Source organism: Lates calcarifer, linkage group LG19 (genome assembly GCF_001640805.2).
Source record: "Lates calcarifer isolate ASB-BC8 linkage group LG19, TLL_Latcal_v3, whole genome shotgun sequence".
In the NCBI taxonomy this organism is placed as follows: domain Eukaryota; kingdom Metazoa; phylum Chordata; class Actinopteri; family Centropomidae; genus Lates; species Lates calcarifer.
Genome location: NC_066851.1, coordinates 19,625,037 through 19,639,625, shown reverse-complemented (window position 1 = coordinate 19,639,625; position 14,589 = coordinate 19,625,037). Strand labels below are relative to the sequence as shown.

Genomic DNA, 14,589 nt, shown 5'->3' with positions numbered 1-14,589 from the left:
GTGCTCATTCAAATGCCTTTCACGATGAGATGACAGAACTTAAGAGTACATTTCACATTCACACTCAGGATGTCAGTCAGACACTTAGGCAGGCTGCTGAGGAGTATAATAAGGACAGCCCTCGAGTACCTCATATCCTGGCTTAATATTATGAGCAGCAGACCAGAGCCTCATAAACGCTCTGTGCTGCCTTATAAAAAACAGCACATAGCAACATTTTTAAAGCACCTTCGAGTTACATGTGTCTGAATCTGATATCTGGATTTCCAAACCACAGGCAGTTAACATTCAACCACCCTCTAAGTTAGGTGATTAAGGCCCCTCCCTCACCTGTGACAGGTGATTATTAAGTACTCAGCACGGAGTGGCACGTGTCCTGATGTGACTTGGAGAGACGTGAGATCATTGCCGAGGCAGCACTTCTATAAGCCTCCGAGCCTAATAGCCTTGGGGCTTCAGAGACCTCTGAGCCACGGCGAACAGGGTTTATAGAGGCATGAAGACATTACAGGATAAATTGACGACATCAGGAGAGGAACACGGTGTACCGGTTCAAATTAAACTGTATGTCCCTCATGACTTACAGTAGCTTTCGCCTTGGTTACAGCCAGTGAGGGAAACCCATGGAATGGTAGTCACCTTATCTATGACCTCTGGCAACTTACTGCTTAAGGGAAATGACTCTCATATTATGAGGGAAATGTGCTTGTTTTTTTCCTTTCTTGCCAAGAAAAAAATCATTACTGCTCTCAGATCTTTCAGTTATGATGAGGCTAGAGCCCCGGAGTTGGTTAGCTTAGCTTAGCATAAAGACTGGAAACAGGGGGAAACAGCTAGCCTGTCTGTGTCCAAAGTTAAATCTGCCTACAAGCATCTCTAAAGCTCAGAAATGAACATGTCATATCTTGTTTATTTAATCTGTACAAAAACTGAAGTGTAAGAAAGACAAATTCTGGTTATATAATGGACTGTTTCTTGGCTGGGTGCAGTGACTTTGACTGAGTTAGCTTTAGAAGTGCTTGTAGGCCAATTTTGTTAGCTGTTTGACAAAGTCAAGCTAGCTGTTTCCCCGTTTCCAGTCTTTATGCTAAGCTAAGCTAACTGCCACCTGGCTCCAGCTACATGTTTAACAGAAAGATACGAGAGTAGTTTATATTTTCTAAGCTAACTCTCCATCTAACTCAGTCGCACAGCATTTACCAAGGCTGGTGTTGGCATGAAGTACACTCAGAGATACAAAAACAGAACTCAAGAGCATTTCTAACATCTTTTAAAAACATTTCTCCTCTCAGACTGAATGGTTGGTAAGTTGAAGGTCTAAAAACAGCTTTTTGGCATAAACCAAATCTGCGAAAACACTGACTGGGCACTATTTTCATGCCTGACTCCTGGAGGGTATGTTGAAATCTGGAAATAGATTCTCCCATGTTTCTCCTCTGCTGACTCTTCCTTTAAGCTCTCCGTCTGCTGTTGCTCTGAAGATAGGCAGCGGTCAGTTTGTTTAGCCACCTGAAGAGGCTGATATCACAGGATGAGGCAGGATGATTTGACATCTGGTTAACAAGGCGAGTCCCTCCTGTCTAAACTGATAGACAGCAGTCAATAGAGAGCTGCAGTGATCCTGACTGGCACAGGAAGTGAAGTCACTCCATTCAGAGAAACTTGCAGTGTAAATAAAGTAGATCCACACAGTGAAGCAGCTTCATGTGACGATCCACATCGTTCATGTTGCTGGGAGACATTCAGGGTCACTGAGGGTCTGAACCTGGGACTTTTTAATTACAGGAACCTTTTTATCCACTTGTCCACTCTGCTGAATAACATCAGAGCTATGCTATTCCTGGAAATATATTAGTCTTATTTCAGCTAAAAGCCATGCAATATAATACCCACTGAAGGTATTAACTTAAGAGGATAGAGACAGGCTAAGGAGAGGCGGTCGTCAGTTTAAAATAAAAAATAAAAACACACATATACTCCCCCCATACTCCTGTATTAATTACAGCTTTTTCCCCTCCTCTCTCCACAGCAGGGTTCAGTCAAGTGGAGTTTAAACCACAGACTCATTTATTTCTGTCATTACATCAGACTAAAAATGTGCACTGGGAAGAAAAGAAAAGTGCTGAATATTTATCAGATTTCAACATGATGTCAAAAAGCCTGGATTAGATCTAAAGAAACACCACCAACAAAAACTCCACTGAGGTTTTGGCAGCGTTTTTACTGCTGAGGAAAGAGCACACAGTAGTTTTACAAACATTACATGTAGGTGCAAGGTTAGTGAAATTCAGCATGGGTGAAAACTGAACGTATATTTAAAGGAACAATCTTTAGATGAAAGCCCACATTTTCAAATGTATCTCTAAACTGTGGCAAGGTAACAAATTTAACTTTTGTTATGACGCCACACTGCGCTTCAAAAAAGATCTACAACTGTAAAAGAACTCTACAGTCCTCTTTAGAGATTATATTATTGGTTAAATATTCAGTTAATCAATCAATGATAAAACAATTGGCAACTAGTTTGATAGCTGATTCATTTTCTCCACAATTTTTCAAGCATAAGTGTCAAACATGATCAGGTTCCAGCTTCTCAGATGTGAGGATTTGCTGCTTTTCTTTGTTGTTTATGAAACTAAACTGAACATGTCAGGGTTTTGGACTTTTACTTAGACAAATCAAGGACTTTTAAAAAGCCACATGTGGGCTCTGGGATATTGTAACTGGAATCCTCCACAATTTTCTGACATTTTCCGGACCACACAATCAATTTATTAATGAAAGAAAATAACTGGTAGATTGATTGATGAGCAGTAATTGGTAAATGAAGCTCTGCCTGCCAATTTGTTTCCATCTGGACTGAGAACTTACTGAGGTACGAGACTGAGAGCATGTGTCTAAATATTAAATATGATTACAAACTAATCTTTAAAAAAGCTAGCCAGCCAGTTTATAATGCTGCAAACTATCTTATCAATAAACCCACAGTATACGAGCTACAGCTGCAACTCACCATCATTTTCATCATCGGTTAATCTGCCATTTATTTTCTCAGTGAATGGATTCATTGTTTGGTCTCTAAAACATGAGAAAATTGTGAAAAGCCAATCACAGATTGATTGTTTTGTCTGACCAACAGCCCAAAACCAAAACATATTCAGTTTATTGTGTTAGAAGCAGAAGAAAATAAGCAAATCACATCTGAGAGGCTGGAACTAGAAAGTGACCGTTTTGGTTATGAATGTATCCGAGGATAATGTTCTTCTGGAAATAATCAGACTAATACTTGTTATCAACTACCTTTAAAAAAAATAATACAAACAAACCCTTGTGATTATGTTATATAGGTGAAAACTTCTAATAAAGAAAGTAAGTGCACCTGTTAAACTGCAGTTATTTTAATGATCCATTAATCTTTTAAGCCCATTTATGAAGCAAATATGCCAAACTTCAGCTTCTTAAGCGTGACAATTTGCTGCTTTAAGTGCATTAATCTGATGAAACACCTAATTAGAGAGCATCACCTTCAGCTCTGGGAACCTATAATGGATGTTTTCTATTATTTTCTGACATTTTAAAGACTAAACCACCAACAGACAGTGAACATAACTGTTAGCTGCAGCCCTGCAATGATGAAACCACATCATCCCCTGAGCTCACGTGTTAACGAATCCCTCTGCACGACTTTGATGAAGTGATACATTTACAAGATGTGGAAAAAGCCAAGTGGACCATGAGTTTGGATTGTTACAACTGCTCTGATGATAAAAATCTAATCCAGACAGTTTAATCACTGGCACTGAAAGAAATGCAGCGTGAACCCAGCCTTACAGTCTCAGGGGGGGTCACAGGAGCCAAATGGTCTCCATGGTGCAGCCTGGCACAATGATCTGGCACAAAGCTGGTTTATCCATCATGACAACTGAGTGGGTGATTATGAGCGTTTACAGCTTTCAGCACAAAGTATATCTGCACAACACACACCTTTATAGCCAGGTTTAAAGGCTGCACTGAGGCTGGGGGATTTATTTAGGAGTTGTTTGTGTTGGTGGATATGTGCCAAATGGTGCCCACCAAACTAGAAACCACACGTCTTTGTATTTAGCATCAAAACAATGCAGATGGCTGGATGGGCATTACCCCCGCTGCAGGGCCTGCATGGGCATCCTCTTGGCACGATGGTGCAGCTAGCTGGTGGGTAAGCCGCCGTGCAGCTGTAACGCTAGCAATCTGACAAATGACTGTGCAGGCTGGCGCATAAACACTGGCTTTAAAGTTTAAAAGGACAAATGAGATAAGCACGCTCGCAGCCACTGACCTCGGGATGCAGTTCGGGGAGGATCCGTCAATCTCCCACGTTGCGAACAGGTTCATGGGCACGGGTCTGTTGAGAGCCCCGCTCCCGGGGAAACTCAACCGGCCACTTCTCTCCGCCATGGTCCCGGGACTGCGGGTGGGACTGTCCGACACCGAGCTGGGGGGGTTTGTAAACAGCAGACCGGTACGGGTCTTCTGTATGAGCGTGTGCGAGTGTGAATGTGTGTGTGTGTGTGTGTGTCCGTGAAGAAGAGCCGTCACACGCGCTCACGTTAGTGCGATGTGAACGGCGGAGGACGAGCTCATTTCTCCGTCCTGGTTGGAGCCGGGCAGGTCGGTGTGGTCCTCTGTGCCAGGGAGGAACTGCAGTGGGAGCAGCGCAGGAGTGAACGGATCGACCGCTGAGCTTGTTGTGCCTACCACGCTGCTCCGGGGGTATGAGGAGTGATTAGTGCCACACCAACAAAACCGACGGGGAGGAGGAGCAGGGCAAGCATGTTTCACAAAAATGTTGTTTAGATTATATTCATTTCAAAAACTCACTTTTGGAGTGTTAATCTAATAATTTAAAGATGTCACCTTGAGCTGTAATGGGCGTTTTAAAGACTGAACAATTAATATATTTGCTGGTAATGAAAAAAAAAAGTTAATTGCAGCCTCTGAGCTCAGATGTTAATAATTTCATATTTCTGAGTGTATAGAGGATAAATAGGAGAGGATCAGGACACACATTTATTTTTTTTAAAACGTACTGTATGCTCACATTAAATACATTAACCTGGTTACTGTAAAACCCATGTTTCATTGCAGTTAATCAGTAATCAGACCTTCTCCTTCCTTATGAACCAACATTTAGGCTGATGCTGCAGTGAAAATAAATCATCTGTAATACGATCTTATTACCACACTAAGATTTGGTTACTACAGTGAGAAACAGCAGATTTTTTTCTCATGGTGACACTAATTTTCTGCTGCAGCTGAATGACACAGCTCTCCTCAGCCGGCTCCTCTTGTGGCATTAACTACCCCTCATACATTTCTCCCAGGAAAAACGTCATTGAAGATCTCTGGACTGTGTTGGCAGGTGCAGACCTGGCGCAGACGGTGCAGGTCTGGGCGGGTCCGTGGACTCAGGTTCGGTGGGTTCGACTCGTGGACTGTCACTGCACAGGAGTTCAGGAGCAAACAGGGTCCAACTAAAGCTGCTTTAAGGAACAATTTCTCACTTGGAACAACCCACACCTGCTCTGCTGATGTACCTCTGAGCAAGTCACCAACCAAACCACATAAAGGACAACTCTCTCATTATGAGTATTTGTTAGAGTACTGATCATTGATCAGTTATATTCATTATGCACAGCCATGTATTCCCCTTAATGTCCAGTTAACTGTCATTGTATCATAAGAAGGCACTGCCACCGTGTGGTGATCAGTGAACATGCTGGAAGTACTCAATGACCCTTTGTTCTCTTGTACTCTGTTATATAAAATTAAACATCTTTATATTTTTTGAACAAGCTTCCAAACAAGCATGTTGAAGTCTTTCTTTTGGGAAGTGTAACCATTCATCCTCAAGGTTTTCAAAGACTGCATAGCGTGCATTTTAAGGATTAGTATGAGCTGATGGATAAGCTGTGATCGTATTAATCCATGGATAGCTCGTCTGTAAGTGTTGATTTATCAATAGCCACTCCTCTTATACTAAATATAGAAGTCACCTCTTGAACAAATGGAAAAATATACAACTTAATTTTTTACTTTGCTGACAGTTACTCAAACATATTGGCATTAACGTGGCAGCATAAATCTGTTTCTTAAAGTCACAGTAGAGGAAGAAGTATTTGGATCCTTTAATTATGTAAAAGTACAAATATAGAAATGTAGAAATATTCAATTACAAGTAAAAGTCCTGCATGAAAATATATGTAAAAGTACAAGTATATAACATTATTAGAGGATTAATACTGAAGCATTAGTGTGTCAGCAGCATGTTACTGTAGGTGGAGCAGCAGTTAATCTGAGGAGTTGTCAGCAACGTGTTGTTTTAAAAGTCTCTTATTATAATTTGTGTAAAATCTTCATCTTAAAAGTAACTTGTAACGAAAACTTTCAAATAAATGTAGCAGAGTGGAAGCATAAAGTAAGAAAAAAGAAAAGTACTTGAGAACAGGCACCTCAAAATTTAACTGAAGTACAGAACTTGAGTAAATGTACTTTGTTATGTTCCCCTACAGGTACTCTGGCAGTCAATGAGAACACATCACCTTCATTTTTAAAAAACAGAACAGTGTTATGAGAAGTGATCTGATGTTAGTTTTATTTTTGTTCATTATGGAGTTTTAAAAAGTCAAGTTGTCTCTGTAATAGTCAGTTTTCAAAGGAAAGTCATGTGTGTTCATGTATCTTCTAAAAGTGTAATTTTCATATCCTGACTTTGTGTTGAACGATCAGTGTAGTTCTCCTTCTTAAATAGGAATTAGTTTATATTTGTGCATTTAAACTGACTAAGTCATCAGAGGATTTTTCTATAACCCACTCACAATAATCTGAATTTAATGTTACAAAACAGAAACATAAGGGGTTTGAGAGTCTGATTGAGCAACAGTTAAGATTAGATGTTCACACTTAAAATTTATTAGTATCATTCAAACAGACAGACAGAATATAAATCAAAAGTTTTATTTGTGTTTGTACCTGGAGTTTACATTTGTCCTGTAATCACTGCACGATGGAAACAATTCTGATTTATTCAATTAAACTGCAGAGACTTTATTATCGTATGTATGAGAGTCTCTCGACCCACATTCACAAAATATATATATATTATAAAAAAAGAAGGTCTTTCTGGACATTACTAAAAAAAGAAATGACAATATGCAGTGAGTTTTATTAGTATCAAATCAATGATCTTATTCCTTCCCGCTGAAATAGACACACTTGTGTTCAGACCCATGACACCACACAAGCCAAGGCTGGAGATAAAAGCAAAGAAAATTAATCACCAACACGAGACGCGGTCCTGATACAGCAGTGTTGAGGAAAAAAAAAAAAAAAAAAAAAAAAAAAGTAGTGCCAGATTCCAATATCATTACACAAGAAAGCTGAAATAAATCACCAACTGAGATGTTTGCATTTTCAGGTTTCACATACATACCAGGGCAGTGAATGCAACACGTGGAGAGGCGCCTGTTACAGTGCCTCGTCAGAAGCAGAATCACAGTTTCACGGTAATGCCGGGAGCTTGCATTACGAACATAAACATCACTCATCAACACTTCTGGGGGTGGGAGGGGAGTCGTAAAGGGCAAAGCACTGAGGAGTGGATGGAATCAGAACATGGCAAGACATCACCGATCAAAGTGTTTTCTGTTGCTCAGTATTTCATCAAAATGTGAAGGATTTTAAAAGAGGGAAATGTAGAGATCATGACAGGAAAACAAAAAAATGTTCCCTGTGGAAGCACATCCAAACTAACAAAACTAAGAGGAAATCAAAACCAAAGTGGGCACATTAATAACTGAAGGTCTTATTTCAAAAGAGGCCATGTAAAAGGCAATTCCCTCCCCTTCATTAAAAAAAAAAAAAAAAAAAAAAAAAAAACTACCAGTCTATTATACGGCTGAACAGGTGTTATTGGTCTCAGTGTTTGCTGTCTGCGGAGGCGGAACGGGAACGCGAGCGGGACCGGGAACGAGAGCGAGAGCGCGAACGGGAGCGAGACTGTTTGTTCTGAGCGGGAGCGGGCGAACGCGAGCGAGACCTGGAGCGGGACTTGGAGCGAGATTTGGACCTGGAGGGGGATCTGCCTGGGGCCTTGCCCCCTCCTGATGTCTTCTTCTCCGGGGTGCGGCTGATGGATCTGGAGCGGCTCCTGGAGCGGTTGCGGCTGCGGGAACGGCTCTTTGAGCGGGAATAGCTACGGGAACGGGAGCGACTCTTGCTGTGACTGTGGAGAGAAAACAACAGAGACGTCATGTTTAACATTTGTAGAGTCTTGAATTCTCTCTGAAACATCAAATTAGCTGAAATAAATGAGCACACTTCATCCAGTCACAGCTGTCCTGGGAATGTCAGGGAACGCTACTAAAAGCTAATTTTGTTAACAGTTCAACATTTTCATATTTTCTTGTCTTATCAAGTTAAATGATGAAGTTGTTAAGTGATGAAGAAGTTACAGCTTCTTCTGTGAGATGAGTGTTTCCTCATTAATGTGGAAATTTATGTAGAAAGGTGCTGTAAAATCTACTCACATCCTCTACTCCATATGGAGCTCCCACATCATGTACCATGGTACCACTAACCATCTGCTTCCAGCCTTTATGCTACGCTATCTGCTGGCTCTAGCCTCCTATTTAGCTCATCAACATTCAAGAGGCATCGATCTTCTCATTCAACTTTCAGCAACAGTAGAAACTAATCACCTTCTGCTGTCCTCAAAGATCTTCAGCTTGCGTCCGTTCAGTTCTGTCCCATCAAGCTTGGCGATGGCGTTCTTCATATCACTGCGAGATGCAAACTCAACCACCCTGTATCCCAGAAGAAACATGATTTAGAACCAAAACTCTGGCGAGAATGGTGCGAGTGAGGAGTTTGACTGACAGAAGAACTCACCCTTCGTTTTTGTTGGGTCTGTGAGCGTCCACAAAGGTAACTTCACCTGCTTTTCTCATCAGGTCTTTCAGGTCCTGTTTCAAAGCATAACGTAGAATTAGTAACAGAGAACAGACCACGAGATGCCAGTGAGAGCCTTTTCTGACCTGGAGGGAGAGAAATGAGCAGGCAGCAAGAAAGCAGCACACACAGAAACCTGGGTTTATCTAATGCTGACTTTTTTTGTCACTTTGTGATAAGCTCCCATTTCAGTGGAGGGCATGTAAACAAAAAAGAGCCACTGAAAATGCTTTGTGAGAGTGGACAAGTGTTGCCTTTTCTCAAAAACAATTTCTATGTCCCATTAATTGGCTCCATGAATTCGCGTTTAGTTTTTGTTTTTTAGCTCATCAACAAAAACCGAATTCAACCACATAGTAAGACGCCTGATAGGTAACTCAGCAGTTAAAGTTTTTATGTGTCAAAGGTTAAATGTTAAAGCATTTTTGTACTGAAGTCAGTGTAGGATTTTGTGTCTGCATGTCTAAGATAAACCTGTATTTATTAGGGGTTGGATGACAATACTTCTATTGGTTCTTTTTGTTCATGTAAAAGTGATTTGGCTCAAGTGTTTACAGAGTAAGACTGTCCCCCCTGCCCCCTTCCCATTTGAGACTGTAACTCTACACCCAGTTACCACCCGACCCTGAACAAACCCAATCACATGAGTTTTATGCTACTTACCGCTCCATACCCAGGAAGATATTAGCATAGAGCCACTTGTCCAAATACCAAATGGGAACCAATGCAGTGTTAAGCCCTTGAGAAACGACCTCGGCCTTGACTCAGCATCCGGCCTCCACAAGTAAGGAACCACCAGAGAGCAAGTAGGGGGAGGGGTGTGCGCCCGACTCAACACCCCCCCAGCTCCATCAGCAACAGAAAAAGACCCAAATGGGAGAGTGTAGGAACCGTGGATTTGAGGGGGGTTACAGCAGTCGGGGATGCCAGCCCACAGAACCTCCAGACTGTGGCTACGGACCTCCTAAGGCTACCGTATCCTGCGCTAGACCACTTTCACCCGCTACGGGGCCCAGCCAAGACTTTAGACCGGCGGCAACTGCGTGTAAGGAGAGGCACCAAATGGACACTATTCAGAAAAACAACCAGGAGAGGGCGCTACACACTTCTGACACCTCCATGGAGGTTGTGCATTCACCTCTGATGTAAAGGAAACCATATCAGAGCAGCTGTTAAAAATCTGATTAATGTTTTTGGTTAGAATGACCATGAGCAGCAGTAACGTGCCTTTGTGTGGAAAAAATGTGGATGGAGGTATATATATATATATATTTTTAAAAGCTGTTTTCGTACATACTTTTTTCTCTATGTGATCTGAGTACAAACAAATTGACCCGGCCCGATCAAATGAATGCTGCTTCACTTATAAAACATGTGATTACAAGGTGACTATGCAATTTGGACGAGCTTGTGTTTTAAGTTTGATAGGAACGTTTAGTAATCTCTTACCTGCCAGCTAATCCGTGAAGACAAGTTCTCTACAATGAGTCTGTGGTCAGTCCGCACAGGAGGGCCGTACCTGCACCGGCAATGAAAAAAGAAAAAGAGCCTTTAACACAACATTTTCTGTAATAAGAGGAGGGCAGATGTTCCTCAAATCAAACAGGAAAGCAGTCAGTATTAACACAGGCTGTAATATTCACCTCAGTTTTTTCTCAAGTTTCATTTCATCTCAACTGCTGTTGTATTTACTTTGTCAACCTGAGAGCTGTGTCAATATTTGAATTTGATTCAGATGTGGAACAACAGGCTTTCATTTTCCACTGGCTTTATCTCAGTTAGACCTGTTTAAAACATTACAGTCAAGTATCTTCTGTATATGCATGTTTTCAACCACATGCATGCAATTATATTCCTGCCAGTCTGCATTTTGAAGTCATTCTTAGTTTTAAATTTGTGGATTTGCAAAGTAAGGCTCCTTGGATAAACACACTGGCTCAGCAGTCATAGTTCACTCTGCTTTAATTGACTTTGGCACATGCAGATAAAATGAAAGAAGATCTCTGCCCTCACTGACTGATCAGAAATTTAGTGTTTTTTTATTATACGGGCAATTATCATATATTTAATTATGTTTTCTCACAATTTTTTTGCCTGCTACTTTATTTGGCTGCATAACTGTGTCTCTCCAGTTTCTACACAATTCATTTATAAATTATACATGCTCACAATTGTTAAAGCAACAATATATAGCAGTATATCTGACACAAGAATTCGCCTGCCTGTGTGTGACTGAAATATTCAAACTTGTAACACTGGTTTTAAAGTGCTTGGAATTTGACAAATAAAACTCCCCTTTCCTCCACGACTGAACCAAACCATGAGCAGAAGCTTTAACTAACTAGTTACTATTTACAGACTGACCTGGATCCACTGCTGCGAGATGGACGATAACTGCTGCTGCCGCTGAAGCGTCCCATTCCAGGGCCGCCACCTCTTCCTCTTCTGGAGCGAGCGTGCTCGATAGTGACCCTGAACAAGAGAGACAGAGAAATTCTGACTTACTATAAATCATTTATTGGATTAAATGTGGTGTTTTTATGGGGGAAATGCACAATTTGATGCATCAACAAAGAACATCTGTGGTGAATGTAGAGCTTAAGATCCAAACTGAAGAAAACTGAGAGTGAATCTGTTGAGCCTGATATGAAACATGCTGGTGATTTGACCGCACTGTGGACTGATTCAGTTTCAAGTCCTGCGTGTAAGTAAAACTCTGTCTGGACAAACTCTCGCAAACAAAACTGATTTGATTAAAATTTGATTATCAAAACAGTTTCTGATTAATTTTCTATTAGTCGTCTATCACTGCAGCTCAAATGAATGTTCATATATACATGTGTCTGCTGCTTCCCAACCACTCTGACCACAGTAGTATTTATCTGCAGCAAATCCAATTCTGATTAGAATAAACTCCATGATACACCACAAAAACAAGCAGTAGACTCAATGTAGCTTCAAATGTGATCATCTGACTCTGTCTTTGCATGATGAGGAAGCTTGTGAGTCATGGTGGGAGTAGACACAGTTCGCAAGTTCTTCAAATAAAAGACGTTCACAGTTACACTAAAGTTGATGTATGTGTTCGGGAAGTGACCAAAAATGTACAGCAACTGATTCTAATTCAGTCTCTCTCACACTGATAACTGGTGGGTGTACTGGAGGGTGGTGAACATCAGCATTAGCTAACATAGCTGTGCTGGTTGTCAAATGCTGCACTTCTCTTTGGTTAGAAACCTGCCATTTTAGTCTGAGAGAGTAACTGGCTCAGAGCACAAAGAAACCACTAAAGATTAGCTCTTTACCTTTCACTGCACAGCTCTTTGCCATTCAACTCGTACACAGCATCATCTGCATCTCTGTGGTCATCAAATTCCTGAAAACAGGGCAAACAAGTGGTGATTACAGAGGCAAAAAAACAACACAGGATCACAGGACCATAATTTACACTTAGTGGTTTGTGACACTGACCACAAAGCCAAATCCATTCTTCAAGTTGATCTCCCTAATCCGTCCATATCCCTTGAAAAACTTCTCCACATCTCTTTCTCTGGCGTGTGGGCTCAAACGGCCGATGAAGACACGACAACCACTCATATTATTATCTGCTGAAACAGGGAAACACAAGATATGGTGAATATTTAACCACAAAAGGAGGAAAAGTGAAGTAAAGGCAGCTTAATATTTATTTCAAACACAGTACATAAACTCTCGTTCCAAGATTAATTAGTAACCAACATTTTACTGATTAAAAATAAAGTCAAGATGGCAGATGCTGTGTCATCACTTTCTGTCCACAGTTAGGACAGTTTATCGTTAAGTCTTGTTATCTTGTGAGACCACCTCCACTCACATAGCAGTTAAACATTTGCCTGCAATAAAACATTAACCTCAATTGAAAAACAGTTTATTATTTAGTCTTTAAAATGTCAGAAAAGGGTGAAAAATATCCTGTCCCTGTCAAAGTTATTTTTCCATTAATTCTTTAGTCCTGGTGACTTAGCACCTTGTTCAACTCCCTCCTGACTGCTGTGCATGTTACTTTTCCCTGGAGTAAAACCACTAGCTGTAGTGAAACTGGGTAAACCTCAACAAGCCATATGATAATGAGACACTGGTCGAACCAGTTTCAGAGCAGTCGTTTACTTTCAAATCCTTTGTTTTCACAAAAAGCCCCAACATCTCACAAAGCTGAAACCAGTAACCCCAACATTTGAATGCTGAGATTCCAGTTTATTAGTACACTTAGCTATGATTAATGTACTGTAATACAAAAGGACAGTGAATCCTACCTTTGTGCAAGTTTTAATATTCTAATTTGTTTGAGTCTGTTATATGGATTTAAATCTACACACAGAGGCCACCTTTCTGAGTTTTATCTTTTGGTATTTTGAGTATATTTAGAACTGCAATGATTAGTCGATTAATCAATACATTTTGGTCGAACATGTTTCTAGCTGCTCAGATACAAGGATCTGTTGCTTTTCTTTGTCACAGCAAAGGTGAATATATTTGGACTTTGAGGTTTTTAATCAAAATTAAGTCATCTGATGTTCTTACTTTGGTCAAAGTGAATTTATAACGCGCATTTATTACTGTTTTCTGGTATTTTATTGATTACTTGATTAATCGATAATGAAAATGATCGTTAATGGCAGCCTTAGCACATGTTCCTGATTATGCTTCCACACTTTTACTCAAGTAACATTTAGGATTACTTGGAATGGAGTATCTCTACACTGTGGTAGTTGTATTTTTACTTGGAGTAATGGATCGGAGTACTGCCTAGGCCTAATTTTAGCCTGAGGGCACACTGTGACAAAACACTCTTAAATTCAAGCGTCGTAGCAAAGAAGAAAACCCGCGGGTGAAACCTGAAAAACTGCCGAATATAATCCTAAATTGCCTGTTTAATATTAAGCCAAAGTAAGATTTGATTTAAAACTGGATAAAAACAGTTTAGCTCGGTGCCTCGGTAACGGTTGTAGCTCGCCTCGAGGTCGGCTTCGGCTACTTACCGTTAGCTACAAAGACATCCCTCACTGTTCGGGAATAAACCAAACCCACGATCAAATATTTAAAACCGTCAACTTAATACGGTTATTTAACACAGATTCAGTCAGATTCTCACCTTGAATTTCTCCTGCTAATCGTCCTCGGTCTTGATGTTTAGGTCGATGGTTTGCTGCAACTTTAACCGCGCCGTCTACTCGACTGTGTCAAAATGGCGAGTGAGTCCAAAGAGCAAGGGAACAGGAAACACTGCTGCCTCCGGGTTGCCAGTTCCGGTTTGATCACGGACTAAAGTTTTACGACTTTCCGCCTTTTATCGTCCCAAACAAGTGTCGCATAGGATATATTATCTTATCACAATGGCACAGGACTCAGCTTCTCCAGTTGAAATACACTGTTTTGATTAAGGAAAAAAATTACTAGAAATACTGAATACTGAATACTGAATCCTAAAAGAGGGGATGCGACACGGATTTGGCAACCCAGGTCAGAGTTAAATATTGTGAATTGGAGCGCAACTAAATTAAAGGAAGGCTACCACCTGAAATCCAAGTGTTTTATGTGAAGAATTGCTGTCTTCTACATAGA

At 40.7% G+C, this 14,589-nt stretch overlaps 2 protein-coding genes and 1 long non-coding RNA gene across 7 annotated transcripts in view; 1 reads left to right on the top strand and 2 right to left on the bottom strand.

Annotated features, from left to right (window-relative positions):
• The window catches only part of pacs2 (phosphofurin acidic cluster sorting protein 2), a 58,144-nt gene extending 53,424 nt beyond the window's left edge, over positions 1-4,720 (bottom strand). The window contains exon 1 of one of the 3 annotated variants that reach the window (XM_018681687.2): positions 4,319-4,720. In XM_018681687.2, the coding sequence (XP_018537203.1) occupies positions 4,319-4,437 (119 nt within the window). In that variant the 5' untranslated portion in view covers positions 4,438-4,720. The remainder of the gene's footprint in view (positions 1-4,318) is intronic. The other 2 variants (XM_018681686.2, XM_018681688.2) reach the window with 2 other exon arrangements.
• Positions 4,625-5,847, top strand: LOC127143602 (uncharacterized). Its single transcript, XR_007815164.1, has 2 exons — positions 4,625-4,752; positions 5,364-5,847. It is a non-coding gene; the product is annotated as an uncharacterized LOC127143602 (long non-coding RNA).
• A 1,133-nt stretch (positions 5,848-6,980) lies between these two features.
• On the bottom strand, positions 6,981-14,255 carry srsf5a (serine and arginine rich splicing factor 5a). 3 transcript variants are annotated; one of them, XM_018681706.2, is made up of 8 exons: positions 14,120-14,255; positions 12,460-12,593; positions 12,294-12,364; positions 11,353-11,460; positions 10,438-10,507; positions 8,929-9,002; positions 8,739-8,843; positions 6,981-8,263 (listed from the first exon to the last, which is right to left on the bottom strand). In XM_018681706.2, exons 2-8 carry the CDS (start codon positions 12,583-12,585, stop codon positions 7,957-7,959), a joined length of 861 nt encoding a protein of 286 aa, XP_018537222.1. In that variant the 5' UTR covers positions 12,586-12,593; positions 14,120-14,255; the 3' UTR covers positions 6,981-7,956. The 3 variants fall into 3 exon arrangements, with proteins under 3 accessions (XP_018537222.1, XP_018537221.1, XP_050934107.1); XM_018681705.2 differs by having other exon boundaries at positions 12,460-12,596; positions 14,120-14,251; XM_051078150.1 differs by lacking the exons at positions 6,981-8,263; positions 8,739-8,843; positions 8,929-9,002 and adding an exon at positions 9,652-10,027.
• Positions 14,256-14,589: the final 334 nt, after the last annotated feature.